This window comes from Thunnus thynnus, chromosome 8, assembly GCF_963924715.1.
Source record: "Thunnus thynnus chromosome 8, fThuThy2.1, whole genome shotgun sequence".
Taxonomy (NCBI): Eukaryota; Metazoa; Chordata; class Actinopteri; order Scombriformes; family Scombridae; genus Thunnus; species Thunnus thynnus.
The window spans coordinates 30,822,082-30,843,218 of NC_089524.1; the positions used below are offsets into that span (position 1 = coordinate 30,822,082).

General features: G+C 37.0%; 1 protein-coding gene and 1 long non-coding RNA gene across 13 annotated transcripts in view; one reads left to right on the forward strand and one right to left on the reverse strand.

Moving 5' to 3' along the window:
• The window catches only part of LOC137188328 (inactive N-acetylated-alpha-linked acidic dipeptidase-like protein 2), a 581,495-nt gene that overhangs the window by 14,048 nt on the left and 546,310 nt on the right, over positions 1-21,137 (reverse strand). For 2 of the 3 annotated variants that reach the window (XM_067597950.1, XM_067597951.1), the window contains one exon: positions 12,975-13,173. In XM_067597950.1, coding sequence (XP_067454051.1) covers positions 12,975-13,173 — 199 coding nt within the window. Of the gene's footprint in view, positions 1-12,974; positions 13,174-17,000; positions 18,826-21,137 lie in introns of those variants that run through there. The other variant, XM_067597952.1, reaches the window with a different exon arrangement.
• On the forward strand, positions 1,626-16,641 carry LOC137188330 (uncharacterized). Of its 10 annotated transcripts, XR_010929357.1 has the most exons (8): positions 1,718-1,732; positions 2,322-2,379; positions 3,419-3,472; positions 5,975-6,076; positions 6,459-6,649; positions 7,947-8,102; positions 9,176-9,265; positions 10,991-11,729. It is a non-coding gene; the product is annotated as an uncharacterized lncRNA (long non-coding RNA). The 10 variants fall into 10 exon arrangements; XR_010929359.1 differs by lacking the exon at positions 2,322-2,379 and having other exon boundaries at positions 1,626-1,732; positions 6,459-7,404; XR_010929360.1 differs by lacking the exon at positions 2,322-2,379 and having other exon boundaries at positions 1,626-1,732; positions 6,459-7,334.

A 21,137-nucleotide genomic window follows, 5' to 3' on the forward strand; every position in this document is an offset into this window, starting at 1 on the left:
ACCTAACACCTTTTTCTTCATCTGTCAGCTTGTTCTGAATAAGCCAGTGTTTCCACCACATTCATTCTCCAGCAATGGGCCACCACTGCAGTCCCTGTGCACAATATTGACTCATATACTCACAATAAAAGGCTATGCACACTAAAGAATTAATAAATGTAATGATTAATAATCTAACAACAGACATTTTAGAAACGAGTCCGTGGTATACATACAGTATGTATAAATGCTTTCAACATCCCATATGAGACCACTTAGTTCTCCTTGATTTAGGCAATAAATGACCAAACCGTCTCACAACAATACAGTGAAATCAGGTATAAAGAAGATATGAATCCATTCACACTCAGTTCAGAACGTTCAAGCTGCATTACTTACACAGTATCAGAATCAGTTCTTTGTTCATCCCATTTGAAACCACTCTATTCAACACATAAAGCATTAAATCACGTCACCTGTGGCATGTAACCTCATGAAAATTTAGCTTGCTATCGCTTTTGCCTTTTTTCATTCATTCATGTTACAGCTTGACTTCTATTACAACACAGTCTGTTGAGTTTGTTATCAAGACCCTGAGTAGAACTACAGGAAGAGAACTTCAAATTCACAGATGCGTGTCCAAATTCTTAACATAAAAGAAGTGGGAATATTCTCTAAAAACTTAGTTAAACTATTCATGGTTCATCTGCATATAAGATGGTGAATCAAACTTATGACAGTTCATTTTCCACAAAATATTAAATATAACGATTTTGTTTGACTTCAAGTGTATCTTTCAAATTAAGTCTGATCCCTAGACTTTGGGCACTATGTGTTAACAGGGCTCACACACAGTTCTTTGTATATTGAACCCACTCATATTGAGACTTGGCTCTTTAATGCACTATCCATTATTTGCAGTTTCCCATTTTTTTCAAATTGAATGTGCTGAAGCACTGAGCCTGAAGAACAAAAAACATGTAACTTTCCAGATACTGTCTGAACTGTATGTGCAGATGGTCTCTCCACACAGGGAAAAAACACTTGATAACTCATAGTCTGTAAGAATTACATAATACTTTTTAATGCAAAGCATGACGTATATTCATGGTAAACCATTCCCGTTTTATTTCTGTCACTGTATGGCTCTATGATGACATGGCCTTCACAACTGTAGTAATATTTTCTATTTTTTCAGGTTCCCAAATTCAAATACTGACACTGCAAAGTTGGTGATGTTTTCTGCTGCTGATTTCTGACAGCAGGACTTCAAGCTTTGCAGTGTGACTCTTTTTACCTTTGGTTGACATTTTTGTGAATGAAACTTGCCCACATATGGAGTGGAACAGTTAGTCTTATACAGCAATGTGTGGTTAAAAAGTTGAAACTTTATTTAAATTTATGACAAGTTTGTGCAGTTAAGAGGGTTTGTCAAATTAGATTTGGAAGCCTCCACACTGTAAAAAAAAAAAAAAAAAAAAAGGATTTGAAGTTTTAGCTACCTCAGCTCATTTTCCTAAGTCAGTTCAACTAAAATGTTGGGTGAACTTGAAATATCAAGTTTAGCTGTGTTCAGCTAAACAGTTCAATCAGAGTAGTTCAGGTAACATGGATTTCTTAGTTGCCTCAACTATATGCATGTGCGACCCCTGCAAAAATGCGTAGTAAACCCCACACTGCCAACAAGGGCTGTCCACCTCCTGCAACGCCATGTGACACAACAAACTTCCATTTCGGATGAAGAGTTCACGAGGTAAGAGCAAATTACTAACCTGCTTGTTCTTGTCGAAATGCTTTGTTTTGTTTTGAATAGGTAAACTAGACAAATGTTACACAGGGTTGTCAAAGTAAACCGTGCAGCAGCAGTTTATAAAAAGCCAAACACTGTTTATGGCTAATTTTAAAACTTGTGTGATTTTTAGCTGTAACTTAACTGTTTGTTAACATAGCTAAACTACGGTATGTGTATAAAGGTTCTGCACGGTGTTAAGTGCATACGTTACACCGATTAAGTTACATTACTTTCCCACCGTGGTTTTTCTTTTTTATAGACATAAACCCCATTTAGTTCATTTTCACATATCAGCGCCCACGTTAATTGAATATAAAACTCTTAATTTGCAAAATACTGAGCGTGTTATCAAGAATTAGTCGGACGACGGACGCTAAAATTAAAATCGAAAGTGTCTGCTCCATGACCGTCTGCAGCAGAGTCGCAGCACAGAGTAGCAGAGTGAGACGTCTGTCCTCCCTCCTGCTCTCTGTAAACACACACATAACGTTCGCTGTTAGTGAGTAGCTGCTCTCATGTCTCCCCGGGTCTCTGTGCTTGTTTTGGGCAGAAACTCTCCCGCTCTCTGCCTGCTCAGCCTGCTCTCGGATGGTTGGCGGGCTGCTCCGGTAACTGCAGCCTCGCCTTCACACGCGCTGCTACGCCCTCACACACGCGCTGTTGCGGTCTGTCTGGCTGCCCCAAGCACTGGTACTGTAACAGCGAAGAGACACGCATCGAAATCCAAGCGGCGGCCTCCGGCCGACTTGACGGCTTTTCGCAAATGAGGGCTCGCCTGAGCGCAGTCTAAAACTGGCGACTTGGTTGCGTTTTCAGACAGAGTTAACAGCTTGCTACTGCAGGTAGCAGTGTAGTGATAGCACAGCAGAATACCGATTGACAGCAAATACTAGCAGATAGTAGATAATGGAAATCGTCTTTTAAGCAATAAAAGTTATTCAGCCGATTGTCTAGCTTGAACAACAGCTTGTTTTTTTCATCATTCTTTGAAACCCTACATTAACCCAGAAGCCAAAGTGGAAACTGATAGCTGCTGACAGAATTTCACATTTGACATATTCATTTTTAAGTCAGATGTGACTCAACAGCAATTTCGTTTTGTTTTATATTTGAGTGTAGAGTATATTTAAATACACAAGTCAGTGGCACTGTTTTTACTCAGCCTATTTCCATCATTTTTAATGTAATCATCAATGACATGAGATAGCAAGTCCTCTATGTGTGTGTGTGTGTGTGTGTGTGTGTGTGTATGTATGTGTGTAGTCTATTTTTGCCAAACCTGATTTATCTGTTGAATATACTTTTTTGATGGATGAAGGCTTTGTACTTTAATACTCAGTTTGCTGAGATTATTTCCTGGAATTGAATATTACTAGCTAAAAATGGAAAACTATGACACAATCTTTTCATGACTGTTCATTGTGGACTGATTTCTTTTTCTCTTTTTTTCTTTTTTTTAGTTATCGTTTCCATATAGTTTGTGCATAGATAAATCAAAAGATACAGCTTTATATGTAGATTTATTACAGTGACTCTTCATAGTTTTGGTATATGAATGACTGATACAGAAAGCCCTTCGGCAGTAATATATGTACATAACTAAAATAACAGAGGTGGCAATCTAACTTTGACTTTTTTTTCCCTCAGAGCTGGAGGCTGCACTAAGCAACAACCTGTACTCTGAGTCGTATGATTGGATCTGTAAGTACTGCACATATTCTTCAGTCAATCAACGCAACATTAGGCATTACAAGCTAAAACACTATAATAGGTCATGCCCCTTGCCTTGCATCTACAATGACTGTGTATGCTCTTTTAAGACACAAGTTGCTCTTAAAAATCAATTGAAACATGAATCAGTGGTTCGTCAGTCTCAGCAGGCTGTTGCCTATGAATCTAATTCAAATGTAATAACTCATTGGCTACTGTGCGAATTGATTTTTCTGAGCCATGTACTCTTAAGCAATACTTTGCTCATTTGGGAGTTCATTTGAAAAGTAAGGAAAGTGTTAACTGTCCTTTTTGAGCAATGTCAGTTTAAGTCTGGTGTGTATTCCACCTTTACTGGGCACAAAAGTAGATATCACTTTGATATAATCCACTTTTCTGGATTAGAAAAAATAAGACCTGAACTTATTTGTCATCACAGTCCAGCAAAAACCAGTGGTGTACAAATAGGAGATGAGGTTTCAATAGATAATCATAGCCTTGCATCCTTATGCCTACGTTTGCAAACAATTTTGCATGTGTCTAAGTCAGCTACACAGGAATTAGTTAATGAACTGTATGAGATAGGTGTTTTAGGGGGAGAGTTTACCAATAGGTCAATTGAAAAAGTGCTAAGGGAACATAATGTCAGCACTGACAACACTGTTTTAAGTGTGGTACGGGAAACACTGCAGGAAACTAATCCTCTTTGTTTACTTTCAAAGACAGGACCTTTTGGCACTGACCACAGGAGGTCATTGTTTTTCAGAAATAATTTTACTTTCATTGAGCCAGTGGAATATATTTTAGACAATACTACCAGGAAGAAGACATTTGTATATGTCCCAATTCTAAGTGTTTTAAACAGAGTTACTAAATAGAAATGATATTCTAGACAAAGCATTAATTGAAGAATCAGTTACGTGGCAGTCTGGTCATTTTAAAAGTTTTCATGACGGCTTATTCTTCAAAGAAAATCTGCTGCTCTCCAGAGAGGAGCTGTCGATTGCTGTACACAGATGACTTTGAAATATGCAGTCCTTTAGGTACTTCTAGAAAAAAAAAAAGGTCTGCGCTGTGTATTGGGTAATAGCCAATTTGCCTATCAAATATCGATCATCTCTACAATCTATATACCTTGCAGTGCTGTGTAACAGTAATGATGTAAAAACATTTGGCCATGAGAAAATCTTTGAGCCCCTAATAAAAGACATACAGATACTTGAGAATCAAGGTGTGTTCATCCAGAGGTTAGGAGCAAGCATCAAAGGGACAGTGCTTTTTGTTTCTGCTTATAACTTAGCAGCTCATTCACTTGCTGGCTTTCAGGAGTCATTCATTGTAGACAAATTTTGCAGATTTTGTTTAGTCAGCTGTTAAGATATTCAGACAATTGAAGTAAGGGGTGGGTTATTTCCCCTCAGGAAAAAATTGACTCATAAGGCAAATGTTTTGGAGGTTATACAAAATCAACATGTACAGAAAGTAAATGGTGTTAAAAGTGATTCTGTTTTGAACAAGTTGACTTACTTTCATACAGTTACGGGATTCCCACCTGACTTTCTGCATGACTTCTCGGAGGGAATTGTGTGTGTTGAACTTAGCTTGTGTTTGAACAAGTTGATCTCAAATAAGTACTTCACATTGGATGAATTAAATTCTGCTCTTCATAATTTCCCATACTTATTCTCTGGTGAGACTAATCGCCCCAACAAAATACCCCCGAGTTTCAGAATCAGTGGATCAATTGGTGGAACCGGACATGAGAACTAGACTTTGTTAAGACTGCTGCCGTTGGTCATTGGTGAACTAATCCCAATGAATGACAAAAATGGGCTGTGCTTCTTGAATTGAAGGACATAGTGGAACTTTTGGCATCATCAACTTTCACAAATCAATCACTATGCTACTTGGAAGATAAAATCTCATTCCGTAGGCAATTGCTTCAGGGGACCTTTCCTGACTATAAACTAAGACCAAAACACCATTTCATCAAACACCATCCCTACCTCATCAGTTGCTCTGGACCTTTGCTGGACTGTTGAATAATCCGCCTTGAAGCAAAGCACAGCTTTTTCAAAAAAGTTGTGCGTGATGTGAACAATTTTAAAAACATTTTGCTAACATTAGCCACGACACACGAGCATATGTTAGCTTAATTCCTTGATATACCCAGCCTTTTTAAGCCACCAGTGGAAGTTGGCAGTGTATCTCTGGTTTCTCTGGACATTTTGGATAATTCTGTCAAATAGGCTATCGGACTTAAATGCAAGGATGTTAAGACTGTGTCTCTAGCAACTAGTGTCATTCTGCATGGCACTAAATACTCCAAGGGGATGTTTGTTTCTGTGGGGAGCACAAGCGGACTGCCTGGGTTTGGTAAAATTCTCAAAGTACTGATTGTGGGCAACAAGGCATCATTCATCATTGAATGCTTTTCAGCCTGGTACTTGGAGCACTTCATATGCTATGAACTGACTAGGAAACTTTCCACAGACCTTGAAGTTGCAGACCCAGAGGAACTGAACAACTTCTGCCTGCTGGCCCCTTACATAGGAGGACTAATGGTCTCAGCCACGGTGTTTTTACTTCACTGAGGTAACTCTTTTTATGGTGAAAATGTTGCATGATTTGGTAAATCAATAATATTCAAACTTTTTCTTGCCAGAGAATACCTCAATTGAAATTTGTTCAGCTGTTGAAGTGATACTTAACTTTTCAAATTGAAAAGATAATTTAATTTTATTACACATTGGACCATTTTCTGTGTTCTGTCATCTAACAGTCATGTTGCCATGTTCCCAGATCTCAGTAGTTAACTTTGTGACTACAATTTTATGAGAACTGAAATAAATGGTGGCCAAAACTACAAAATGGGGCCCAAACTAGAACTGACTTTAAACTAAATCCCTGAATTGGACTAGTGAAAACAAAATTGAAACCAAACCATTTTTGTTCTAATTGTACTCCTCTTTTGTAGCCAGCATGTTGATGACATACCGGAGGGTCCAGATTGAAACAGAGACAGTTGACGAATGGAAGACTGCACTCAAGAGCAAGCTCAATCTAGAGGGTGATATTGTTATCCAGATTCAAGATCCAGAGTTCAACAATGAGCTCTGCAACTTGACTGACAAGTCTGAGCTACCCACAGAGAGACCAAGGCTGAAGGTAATACTAAAGACTCCACCCATTACACCCCCCTCTGTATCCTCATTGGACACTGGTTGTTCTGACAGCCAGTAGATCCTCAGCATCCTCAGTATCTCTCTATCAACCCTTCCTTCCAAGCCCTGGCCTGAAAATTTTATCATCCCCACTTTTTCTTATGATGTTGAACTCAGAAAAGGAAATGAGGCTTATGAAAAAGATGGTTCCCTGCTTACTGTGACTCCTGCTATGAAGAGAGACATACTTGACAGAGTAGGAAGCGCTATGTATGAGTACAGTGCATATCCAACATCAAAACAAATTGAGGATGTTGCCCAAGCCCTTGTTGAAAAGCATCCCTGTTTGAGAGAGCCGGGTTCTTCACACGGATGGTATTGATGGAAGTTCAGCCTCAGTTTTAAGACAGGTAACCTCCGTCAGAAGTACCGTATCTCTGGATGCCCATAGCTTACAGTCAATCAAAAGAGGTCAACAGACACATCAACTGGGAACAGGAAACTGAAGAAAGCAAAACGGTCTCAGATCAACTTTTTGCCAGATATTCCTGAAGGGAGGTCTCCAGATTGCCTTGAAAGTGAGAGAATAGCGCTGATAGAGGAGATGAAGAAAAAGAAGAGAGATGGGGAAATGATGGATGCTCTGATGGAGAGCACCTTTGCCTTGTGAAGGAAGGAGGTTGTTGACAGTGAGCCTCCTGTGTCTGAAATTGAAGACAGATGGCCATCTCTGTTCCCAGAAAGACAGCTAATTATTTTGTAGATAATCTTTTTTTAATGTTTAAATCCAACTTTACAAATATCAAGCTTTGCAGTCATTCAAATCTTAGATTTGAATTTGAGTTTTCTATTTCAATATTAGTACTTTGTGTTTATTGATTCGGGAATTTGTTTTTGCAATTTAAATTGTAATCAATTTTCCCAACTGCAGAATTTGACATTTTAATGGCCTGTAAGAGCCAAGGCCAACCCAATGTTGATTTCTTTGCTGAACCTAATACACTTATCTACTGACCTGCTGCACTTAACTTTCCTTTGGATCCAACTCCCTATATACTTATTGTCATACTGATCTACAGAGAAGAATCAAATCTTAATACTTTACTTAATTTTTTATTACACTACCCAATCACTTATGTTGCTTTCTGTGGTTCTAAAGGACACTATTAATTGAGTAATTTAGTTCCATGTTGTAATGTAGTTCTATGCAGCGCTATATATATATATTTATCACATGGCTCAGCTTGTGTATGTATGTATTTTATCAATGTGTTTTATGTCATTTGTTTTTGTCCTTACAGATTAGGGCAGAGTTTCTGCGCCTGGTTTCTATTGATCTCCTCCGGTCTTTCTTTGATGGACTCGACAAGTATGTCCCAAGACTGCTGGAAATGTACAGAGTGTGAAGTAGTAGCAATTCTGATCTGCGCAGTCTCCTTCAGCCTCTTGATGTACAAGTAAGGATAGTCTGAGTTTACCCAATCCTTTGATCACAGTCTCTCAACCATCAACAAAAAATATTATGTTACTTGTAGAAATAGTGTCAGTCATGTCAAATATAAAGTGATGAAAAGTTGTTACTGTCAAAAGCTTATCTGCAGTTTACTGTGTTTGGAAAAAATCTTGGTCTCTTAACAAAATGAACACTTTAATTTCCTAAAAAAAAAAACTTACTAGATAACAGTGATATGTATGAAATAATTCACTGCTTAGCATTACTAGACATGGAGTTCTATACAGAGGACTATATTGTATTAGTTGGCAAAATCAAAAAGCACATTTGAACACTACTCATGTCATTCCATTCATCTGGTATGTAAGCACAGATGGGTTTTTTCACTGTCTGTACAATGCAGTAGTTAACTTTCAGTTAGTAACCCTTGTTTGTACACTCGTAGTTGAGCTTGGTATTTTACACTCAATCAGGGTATATTTTGAGGCTACTATGTATAGTGTAATAATTCTCGCTAGACATTTGGACAATACTACTAAATGCTCAACATACTGTATGGTGGACTATACAGTGAATGAGTGATTGTAAACATAACACAAATCCTTAATGATGACTCATTCTGCAATAGTAAGTGGGAACATACTGTAAAATCTAATCAATAAAACCATCACAAAGTTTTAAGTATTCCCACCCACCGCCTTTCTCTCTGTAAGTATTACTGTTAATATTGTTTTACAGTTAAGATTTTTATCATATTGTGTTATGTTTGGTCTCCATAACCTATTTCAACAGTAGTTACATTATATATAAGGAGGGCAGCCCTTATAATGCTACTACATCATATATCCAGTTACTGGGGCTCAGCTGAAGATGTTGTCACTCTGACAGAGCAGCCATGTCCCATTTAGCATGTGCCTGATTGTGATGTAAATAAATCTGTGCTAAACCACAGTTTAGCTTGTGAAATGCTACGTGACACAGCAGCAACCCCAGTGTTTCCAGAAAATAGTAACATAGGCATGCTTGATCGCTACAGTTTTGACAGTTTGTCTTCTGTTGTTTTTCTTGTGTGTTGAGACTTCAAACCAGAAGAGAAGAGCAGCTGCTTTGCTTGGACTTCCATATTACCTGAAGGAGGATCCCAACAGTTTGATCTGTGTCTGTGAGGTGTGTGAGATGATTTCATTGTGGTAATGGAAACTCTTATCACAGTGAATATAATAATTTATTTAAGCTGCATTTTTAAATCTTTTCCAGTCATAATTGAAAGTATAAGCCTGTTTCCCAGCTGTCTTTACAAAACTGATATTAACAAACATTTAACAGCGTCAGACCCGTCAAGTGTTAGTTCAGCTATTGAAAGCACTGTCAGTTTAATACTGATGGCAGTTCAAAACTTGTTTTGATATTTAGTTAGCCTTTGGTATATGTTAGGATCACAGATTTAGACTTCAGGTAGCCTTAAACTCAAAAGAAAGAAGATTATCTCACTGTATGATCACATGAAGTACATGAATTGTACAGTATGTCTGTCTCAAGCTATATGATGTTTACACTAAGGGAAATATTCAAACCTAAGACCCCATGTTTTTTTAATCTATTCTAGTTGTCTTATGCATCATTTTATATAAATTCACTCCATATTCTGTTTATATTTGATATTTTGGAAACTTTTAAGATAACCACTAGAACAAAAAGTTTGTGGCTTTAACTCTTTGATGTCCTCAAGGCACAAAATTAGCACTAGCCACCAGCCAAAGGCTTGTAAAATATGCAAGTGGCTGGTAAAATTTGATCATTCATTAGCCATTTGGCTGGTGGACAGAAAAGTTAATTTGCACCCTGAATGTTCTGTTCTTTGATAGAACACATTTTGAGTCTTTTTATCATGTTACATGTTTGAGGCATCTCTACCAATCATTTAAGGTATGTTATGCTAAAAAAAAGAATCCACTAGATATTGTTCTATCTTAAAATAGTATGCCTTTTCAGTTCACCTCCTTACAGGAAGTAAGTGACAAAAAAGTCTCTCTAGACATGATGAATCTGTTTGATGGAACTTTGGAAGAAAAGCATTTTCTTCAAAATCGTTTCAGTGGTTTTACTGAACAAATTTATGTATCTTGATACAACAACAATAAAATAATTTAAAAAGTCTAACAGTTTTCCAATTTTTTTGGCTTGTCTGTCCTTTTATGGTAAAAGTAGTGAAGCTAATCTAATGTAATTAAATTGACTATTTGCTACAAAATAATAAAAACCTATAAACATTGATTGTTGTTAATTATACATTTAATGTTATTCCGATATATATATATATGCAACTATATATATATATATATATATATATATATATATGCTTAAATTATTTTATAAGTCTGAGATCTTACTGTCTAAATACATGCTCTACTGAACAGTTGAATTGTCATTTAGTGGTAATGGTAATGATAAATTTACAATTTTTATGAAATAAAAAAACTTATGAATATTCACTATTAAACCTTTAGTGCAGAACTTTTACATATAAATTAATATCAGTTATGTTCAAGTCCTTGCTAAACAAGTTCATACAATGCAGATTAAAAATGAATCGAAAAATGAAGGTATATGTTTTAATGTATATCTCCATTGGTCTGGTTTTGGGTGATACAGCCTGCTACTAGACTAACAATAAATTATATTGAAATATCTATTGTCTAATAAGTGATATCTAGATGTCTCAAAGTAGGATTTTCCTATTTAGGTAAACTGGCACCATGTCATATGGTATGCAGAATGTATCATAATGCTGCCTTTGTTGTCATTGTGTCTTTCCCAACATAGGCTGGTAAATTTAGATTAACATAGTGACAGTATATGCTTAATAACTGAACACTTCATCCTGTTCTTCAGGCTTCAGAATCAGAGGAGACTACAAAAGGAGTGGACATTGGCCTTCTCATTGTTGCAGAGGCAGGTGGAAGCAAGCAAGAGTTGCTGGCAAAAGAGTTTGTCAATGTTGCTGTTGTACTGGAGGAGCACGTCATTCTGCCTTAACATAGACTATCCCAAAGGACTGAAGTATACATTCGAGCTATTACAAAAAGTCTTCATGGGCATTGGCAGTGGCAATTGCTCAGTGAAAGTTAATGGACTCCAAAACAAGATGCTTCAAGACAAAGTGTAGTGGCAGGTTGGCAGTTCATGTTAAGTTAATGGCGGCTATCACTGTTTCATTTGGTCTTTTTGAATTCTACAAATGTTAATACACAAAAACTCAAAGACACACTCAACACAAGGCCTATGATAAAACAAGAAAGGCCTGTAAAAGTCAGAAAAAATACTTGCACATGTTCTAAAAATGAATGTTGTACATTTTGTTCAGTTAAGGGACAATCTTACATGTTTGTGCAATTTAACCACAGCACTTCAAGCAGTAAGCTTTTATATTTCAATTTTATTTGCAATTGCTCCTTTTATACCTTAGCAGTTGTTCTTTTATTGTAAAAGCACAGTACTACAGTTTTATTAGATAAATGTCGATAAGTACAGAAACGTTAAATATGCGGCATTTCTCTGTAATATGAAGAAGATTCATACCAAAAAGACCACTGTAAGTTTTGAAATGAAATAAAATAGCATTCTGAATGTTCCTTCTTGTTGATGAATCAATTTTATGTTGTACTGTTGGAAAAAGTAACCTGGCTGTCTTAGAAATATAGTTACTTCAACAAGATGCATATTTGAGCCATCTTTTATTATTATGTTTGCACAACTAAAAAATATAAATTGATTCAATAAGATGCTTAGTTTAAACAACTTTTATTTTCGTGTTTGTATAACTCAACATATCAATAAGTTTGTTGGTTGTTCTAGTCATTTTATGTTGTCTTAACTAGGATTTAGGTTTATACAACTTGAAATGCCTTGTTGGTATCACTAAATTAATTTGTTGATCAAATTTAAAGTATAAAGTTGACGGGACTATTTTTTCACCTTGACCTTTGTTACCCTTACTAGTTTAAGGAACTCAGTTTCTTAGCTTGCTTAACTCAACATTTTAAAGCAGCCAGGTTACAAATTATTTTAAGTTAAACCTGTTTTTTTACAGTGCAAACTTATCAAAGCAGTCTTTGACTTTGTCATGTAAATAATTTGGTCAAATTATTGTTGATGTGCTTGTGCCCTAAATTGTAGGCAACATACAGTAACTTAAAAAATTGATAAGTAATCCAGTACTTTATAATTGTATATTCATACAAATGGCCTTTGGTGCAACTTTTTGGTGTATGTTACACACAGGTTTATGCTGTATACTCATAAGGATTTTCTATGAACCTACAGTGTAATCACATAAGATTAAATTGTAACCTATAGATATATTAATCTGTAAGACAGAATGTCATGAGTAACAAGTGATGGAAACTTTCATTTGTTCATCCATACATCCATGTCAAGTTGCTATGAAAGCAAACAGCTTAACAGTGTTTTAAAGGTACACTGAGGGGTTTCAGAGGTGAGTCCCCATTTGATTTGCGGTGGCAGAATGTAACTAAATGCACTTACTCCAGTATGGTACAAAATACAACTCAGATGAACTTTACTTGAGTGTTTCAGTTTTGCAGGTTTAGTCAGTTTAGATTTAAGACATTTAAATGCTAACTGGAATATGGTATAAAAAAGACTATTCTATGACCTGTATAAATTTTCACCAGAAAAACAGCACACCAAGAAACACACTGCCGGAATTCATTTTGAGATCTTGACTTTCTGTAACACAATTTCACATGTTTTAAGCTTTTCCAAACTTGTGCATGTGCACCCCAGGGTTGGGGGGGCTGTCTGTACTCCCATCACCTCCTACCAACCTAAACCAGTGTTGTAACTTCTCTCCTACCTGTACACCCCAGGTGGAGGCTGTGGGATGATGAAGCTCTTCTCCAGATCACGGAGAACATCATTCAGCATCCGCACGTGGGAGGGGTCACGCTCTTTAGGGTCATTGGCCGGCCGCATAGTTTCTGACTGGAAGAAAGCTGCATGGTCTCTCAGAGATGAGGCTGAGGATAGCAAGGCCGGAGACACCACACTCTTGTCTGGACACATATATAGAAAGAAGTAACAGAAACAACACATGAAAAAATGACCTTAACCTGAAGTAATATAGATCTCTGTTCCAGAAATAGTTACTGCCTCAATTATGTTAGTGCTGGTTAAGAGAACTTCATATGGAAAACACAGTCAAATTACAAGGAAGAAGCTGTTGTTTCAGGTGAAGATCATTGTGGTCTTAAAAATTTACCAAAATCTTAGCAAAACTTGTGTAATGAGCTTTTTATACTTTGACAAGCATTTGGAGACCAACTGAATCAAAGTCCAAATCTCAAAAAAATATAATGTGAAGTATGTAAACCTACAATCTTTTCTCTCACCTTAAACTGTAATAGTGGCTTTGCAATTAGTAATCAGTTGGTACATGTTTTGTTTTTTATTGCTCTCTACATGCAAACACTGTTTCTGGATGATATTCCCATATTTATTTTATGTCCTCAAACATACTAAGCAAATCAACAGTTAAACTCCTTCCTCACACCACAAATCCGATGTTATGAGTGACCCTTTATTGTACAAATGATTACAGATTCTTATGTTTTTGACACTATGATCCAAATAACACCTGGTGTTAACATGCAATCTGTATCTGGATATCTTAAAGAAAATAATGGAAGTGCAGGTGTAAATTCATGCAGAACCAAACAGAAATAAGGCTCGCACTCTGATCTCAGCCAGGTTTAAAAGCAGTGTTACCACATTCTAAAGAAAAAAAACATCTTGATATGTCACCTAACTTGACTTCTTCCTGCTATCTTGACCTGCATGTTCCTTGGAAAAGTAAAAATAAGTAGAGCCCAAATATCAGCAGCACTTTAGGAGAACCTTTAGGAACTGCTATGACCTGCAAGATGATGGTCATGTGACTGATGGCGGTAGCACACTGCTTTCTTAAACCTTTTAAAGGGTGGACCTTCGTCTCTGTAATGTGCATGAACCTTCATTTCATCATTACACAGAATGCTTCACAATATATTTTCATTTAAATGTTGCATTAGATGGAATAAGAGACTGCCGTCAGCCAGCAGAGACCAGCATGCATTTCTTCAACTTCTGGTCTGAATGAAGAGTTGTACAACCAAACATTATACAACCTGCTTTAATATGTTTGGAGATGGACACAAGTGACACCTTTTAATAGTAGATACTGCACTGCCCATTTTAGATGTAACTTTGTCTTTATGACTAGACCAAGACATTTCCTCATGTAATACCCTGGAGCTTAGTTTGTTAGGACTTAAGAACATTAGAACTATTCGGTTTGCTTATTTCTATTATATTCATCCATACTGGAGTGTGATGCCACTCCATGCTACCTAAGAGGGAATGAACAATGAGCTCCTGTCGTTCCACGCAGAACAAGTATGGAGCTTTACTTCTGCAATGTGCATCAACACACATATTTCATTCTTATATGTATAGATTGAGGACACAAGTACATTAACTGATTGAAATCCTGTGTTTGTAAAACTGGACGAGAGTTTTAAAAGTTCAGTAAAGTCTGATCTTAGATGTGTACACGCGTTGGTGAATGTACAACGATGCCAAGGTCGACTGTTGGAAAGGTATGCAAGTTCACGCACACACACACACACACACACATAATGCTTCCCCCATTAGCCTGTCAACACAAAGCTGGCTTGTTTTACAGTACATTAGGCACTGCAAATCAATTACCTTGCATTTACAGTTAATTGGCCTGTATTCTTGGCTCTGTTAACTGATATCTGGCTGGACCCAATGGGTCTGTGTTGGAAAGGCTACAAATAACGATGTGTTGTTGTGTCTGTATGTGAACAAATACTCATGTTCAGGTGTTCAAGTGTAAATGGCTTACATTCAGTTAGTCAGACATGGCTACATTTCCACGTACAAATAATGCCACTGTTTGCAATTCTGCAAGTCCAGAAAAACTTTTATAAGCTGTTTACGTGATTGCGTAACCTGACAATATCCCATGATTATGATGTGATTCAAGTAGTAAGTATATACCAGCAAGTCATTGTGACATGCTTACAAAGTCTTGAACTCCTATGCTGCTATGCTATTCAAGGCTGTTATCCTTTATATTTAAATCTGAAGGAACTGGATCAATTTCTGCTTGTGTCTGTAAAAAATATAGTTTGTGTGCCTATTGGTGTAATCATTTTGTGTGGATTCAGTCAGATTAGATCTGCCATTCTCAATAAATGGGCTGCAACAACCAGTTCAGGTCTGTGTTGTTTTTCTTGCTACGACAGATTAGTTATGCAGAAAACGGCCAAACTTCTCACTAAGTGGTAAGATAAAATTTAGGGGGTTTTCCTCTTTTTATTATTTTGTATTAGTATGAGGTGGAGATAGTCTAATAAAGTCTCTTTTTATCTCTCTCCTCCTGCAGTGCTGAGAGTGTACTCCCAAGAAATTAAAGTCATTTCAGCAAGTGCCCCAAAACAACATATGTTTACATTCAAATGACTGTGCCCTCTAGTGGCCATAGTAAGTACAACAGGAGAAAAGAAAGAAATCAAGCAACGTTATTATAGAGTGACAAAGTATAGATAGGGAGGGGGTGGCAGTGGATGAATGGATCAATAAAATACTGGACTTTAACACTGGAGATCACTGTTCTTTTCCTGTTTTCAACCGCAGAACTGTGATCACAATTTTCCCCTAACCTTAACCACTTGTTTGTTATTGTAAACATCGTGACAAAAACTAACTCAAACCATGATGTTTTCTTAACCTTAACAAAGTACAAATTTTAATCCAAACCATGAGCTGACCAGGAATGAGCTTACTTTCTTACCTAAATTCATTGAATTTATTAATCTAAGGTGAACTCATCTGTGATTATGTCATTAAGCATAAAACACACAGCAAAAATGCATAAATACAGAGTGACAATGCAAAAAACTAATTTCCACATGACTACAAGTTCATGAAGAAAATGTGTGGTCCATGTGTAATGTGTGGTCCATAAAAAGAAAGTAATGAGTATGTTATATTTCTACAGTATCAGATATCCAGTATTTCAGTTGATATATATATATATATATATATATATATATATATATGTATATACATTTGTGTGTATGTGTGTGTGTACGCAATTTATGGTCATAGTTTTTTTTTCTCTAACCATGATCTTTCCCTAACCTTAACCATACCATGACTGCAATGTGCAGATAGCAATTTAAAAAATGCTGTCGTTGGATGTATAGTGGGTTCTGCAGATTTTTTTTTCAGTGGAGGAGGATTAAGATTACAGATGTCCACGCCACATTTATCAGGTGGAAAAGGGAACTACTGCATACTAAGAGGGGACATTCAAAAAAACAGAAAAAAGGATATTTCATTGACATATTCGACTCGAGAAAATGAGGAGTTCTGGGGTCACAGCAAGAAGTGCAAACTTATTTAGGTTTATGTGTGTTCTTATCCTAATAAAATAAACAATATTAATCACAAGACCTTGGTGTGTGTATGTGTCTCTCTTTGGATCAGTGTGTGCCACCGTAGGTTGGGAACAGAGCGTGACTCATTGGAGAGGATAGGGAAAGCAGGGGACAAAAATAGACAAAGAGAACTGTTCTCTCCTACAAATTTAAATGGCTCTCGCTCCTCACAGCCAACTGGGACTCATGAAATAAGGTTTGATTGTTGTAATCCATCACATCTTTTGACACAAGGGGACATGTGTGAGTGTATATGTATTTGGGTATTCAGTTGGGACTTGGCCTCCTGTGATAACAGTGGCAGAGGAGAGAGAGAGAGAGAGAGAGAGAGAGAGAGAGAGAGAGAAAGACAAAAGAGCTTTAGGGTGATGCTATAATGTGATGGAATATTTTCACTTTTTAGTACACAAACGTACAAATGTTTATGAACTTTGCATGTATCGAGTGGGTGTAACTGATTATAATACTGCTATTAACATAGGTTCTTAGAGGTAGTACAGTGGAAAATGCTTATAGAGATCATGTCTGTCTGTAACCGTGATCACTATTACCATTTCCACTGTACTGAGTCTAATTCTTGTTTGAGTATTTGAGTAAGAAAAAAAGCAGATTTAGGCTGCCTTTATTACTCATTAGTCATAACTGACTTGGTATGCTGGGAATCTTTTTGATTAAAAAGCAAAATCATAAAAAAATATAATCCTATTGGTGAACACTTTACTTTAAGTCCACCTATTTAGCATTTATAAGCAGCATAGAAACAGCTAATAAATGGTTTATAACATACTGTAATATAGTTGTCAGCAGATATAAGTGTTTATTAATGTATTATATGTTGTCAATAATTCATTAGTCACAAGACATAGCCTATTTGTAAATTATTCTCTTAATCATGGCCATCAAATGTTGGGAACGTAATCAGTAAGGTTGAAGTGCTCATATGGAAACATATTTTACATAGTCCTTCACAATAATTGAATAAATTACATAAAAAGGACACAGGCAAAAAATGAAAAAAGGAAACTGGGAAAAACTGGTTAAATTAAAGAATATTAAAACTGAACACACAACAGTCATTAAACTTAAGTCTATAAGGCACAATTTAAATTACTAGGTACAGTACCAGTCAAAAGTTTGGACACACTTACTCATTCAAGTGAATGGTAAAGTGTGTCCAAACTTTTGACTGGTACTGAATATAGACTTAAAACAAGTTTAACACCCAGTGAAACTTAATAGAATTGTTATTAGAATCAGTCTCACATTTTCCCATATCCATTTTATCATATCACACTGAGCTTCTGGACTATGTTTATGAGAAATTTTGAAATAAACTTGCCTCCTCTGCTTATCATATAACTGGATTGTTTTCTTCCTAAAACACATAGCCTACAGTAGGGAATCCATAAAAAATACATTTTTAACTCTGGCAAAAATCAAAGGCTTCACTTTAAACTACCCCTACATTTTACAGTTGAAGGCTCTGTATTGTCAGATATAGTTGACGCTAACTGCCTTGCTTGCCAGAAGGCCTAATAGATAACACTGGTAGTCAGTCATATAAGCTTTAGCTGAACTTTAGAATGCATGTCCTTTCACAGATGGTAAAAGTCTCAAGAAAATTGCAGGTGTTGGTTAACTTTGCCTGTTCTTCAAATTACATCTTATCCACAACCTTGAAGGACAGCTCGGCTAACAAGCTAATCTATACGACTTACAGGCAGATGACAAAGGAAAAACCAAAAAAAAACGGGAGTAGAATCATAATGACTTCAGATGCTTCCATAAAGTGCACAAGGATGAGTCTCAATAGCTCTCCAAACTAGTTTGCTAACTAGCTAGCTTGGAGAGATATTGTGACTATAGCACTAGCATGTTCTTGGCTGGCTAGCTTGTCGGCGGTTAGCTCACCGGCTACAATAGTTTACCAAAGACACAGATAAATTCCACTGTATTCCTTTCTGTTGTGACCTAGCTTTTCTGGAGGCCTGTTGTGGGTCAGCACTGTAAAGGAACACTGTGTATATGTGTAAACATTATCTCTGGTATACTGTAGCTTGATATTCCTGTCCTCTGTTAGAAGGTGCTCGTGGCCAACTATGATGAAGAAATGGCTGGCCACAGTCTTTTCCAACCACAATGTCTAGGACTTTATTCCGGTTTCAGCTGAATGTGGGCTGATTACATGTGTAATGGTATCTAGAAAGACACAACAAAAACAATAAATGAGTACTTTAAGATAAAGGAATATTAGAACAGTGAGGTTCTGGTATCTCTACATCAGCATACCATAGAATAGGTAGAGTGGTGAACAAATGTAGCATTAGCGGGCTTATGTTGCCATCTTTCACAAAAACGGTTAATGCTAACTTACAGTTTCATGCACAAATAAACATGTCTGCAAACAGCAGAATCACCACCCTGTCTGGAGTCAGTTTTACTGTAGATTTGACAGGACCAATCCTGCCTAGCCAGAACAGGCACAACATGTTTCCGTCCATTACTACCACTGCTCGGGGTGGTTTGGAATAGTCCGAGATGTAGCAGAAACAGGGTTTTATACAAGCACCTCACTAAGACAGTTAAAGTTTTTTCCTTTCACCCATTTGAAGTTTGGGAGCTTTTTCCCTTCTGAAATCAGAATGCTGGGCTTCATAATAGTGGTCAACTGCCTTCTTACAGTATCTCTAACTCTGGACTTCAATATAATTATCCAGAAAAATGGGGTTGGCTTTACTACTGCGATAACTAATTAAAACTCTACAATATATATCACACAATGGGCTTTAAATGACAACCAGGTGTAAGAAATAATTAATTCATATGGGCACACACATTTACTTTGATTTCCTCAGTGTATAATAATTCCCAGCACTGACAATAGTCTGCTCTACCTTCCTTTGGTAGTGCAGTTGAGGACCACAGGCATGCCTGCTATAAGCACCATCACTACAGTAAATTAATGGAGATTTATGTCAGATCAGACTAGACCAAAGGCAGTTTTATATGAAAAGAGAGAAAGAAAGGAGAATAATGATTAAGAAAGTTGAACAAAAGGTTTTTAGGGGTTTCAATTAGCTCTGGTTGTTTGAGTTTCCTCCATGACTGCCAGTCATGAATACCGCAGTGCTCCATGCTGGCTGTGAAGAATCCATTAAATATCACTGGTCCTCTGCCGCAGGGGGCTGCTAAAACACCCAGAGACCAGACACACACATTTACACATTTACACACTCACACACTCACACACACACACACACACACACACACACACACACACACACAAACATTGCTACACCCACACACCATTTCACATCCCCAAAATATACTCATACACTAATCTTTCAACAGACTTGAATAACACATGCGTCACTACCCACTCATGTGTAGCCTACACATTAGGACATACACATCATAATTGTACACCATGTGACATCACTTCATTCAATTCACATACACACATTATACTGTGCTGGCACACACGTGATCACATTCTGCTTACATGCAGGTCACTCTTTTTCAAGTGTGCACACATGCTCACGAACCACACACACTAACACACAACTCTGAGTACAGAGGTGAGACAAAACCACTATGAGTTGCTGTACCTTTGTCTTGACTTTTGTTTCTTGACGGTGAACAATAATGACAAAGTAATGACAGACATCTGACTAAAAAAAACAAAAAAACACATTTATTTGGAAATCTGTGGTTCTATTGGCTGTATTTCATTCGAGGGCACATGGTGGAGAGTCAGAGTCCTGCTCTCTCTCCTCACTAGCTTCTGTTCTATTAGCTTTGTAACAATGTTTTTTTTTCATCAGGCTTTCAGAAAACATAAATCATGTTTCTGTGGTTCTCTTTCTATATTCTAAGCTAATTGTACATCTTTTAGGCTACGTTGAGACTGCAGGCAAAAGTGGCCCAAATCTGTTTTTTTTTTTTTTTTGCTTATATGTGACTCAGATCTGTTTTTTCATAACACTGTGAACAACACAAATCACATGGAATCTGATCTTTTCAATTCTCATTTGGGCCACTTTCAGATGTGGTCCTAAATCAGCTACAGGTCCGATTTTTTTCGCAATGCAGCCTCAGTCTGTCCAGTCATACTGGAATTCATGCGACTTTTACGTCACTCTAGATGGACATTCATCAAAATTCTGCACTTGTGGGAGTCACTAGGTGAATACTAACATGGAAGGCAGCTGAGCTGGAGGTATTCAGTGGAGGGACAGTGAGGTGTTAGACCTCATAAGTATTTGGGTTGACACTTCTGTACAAGCAAAACTTGAGGGGTTGTATTGTAACAAGTTTGTGTTTGAAAGCATATCGAAACAAATGGCCGAACAGGGCCACAAAAAGCTATAATTAAAAATTTAGCTCTCTTTCTCCTCATCCTAGTCCTCATTATCATCTACTCATAAATTTGCTGGCCTCCACTGCACATCAACTTATAAATGAATCCATAAATGCTGACTTCATTGGCCTCCACATTTGCTTCCATATGA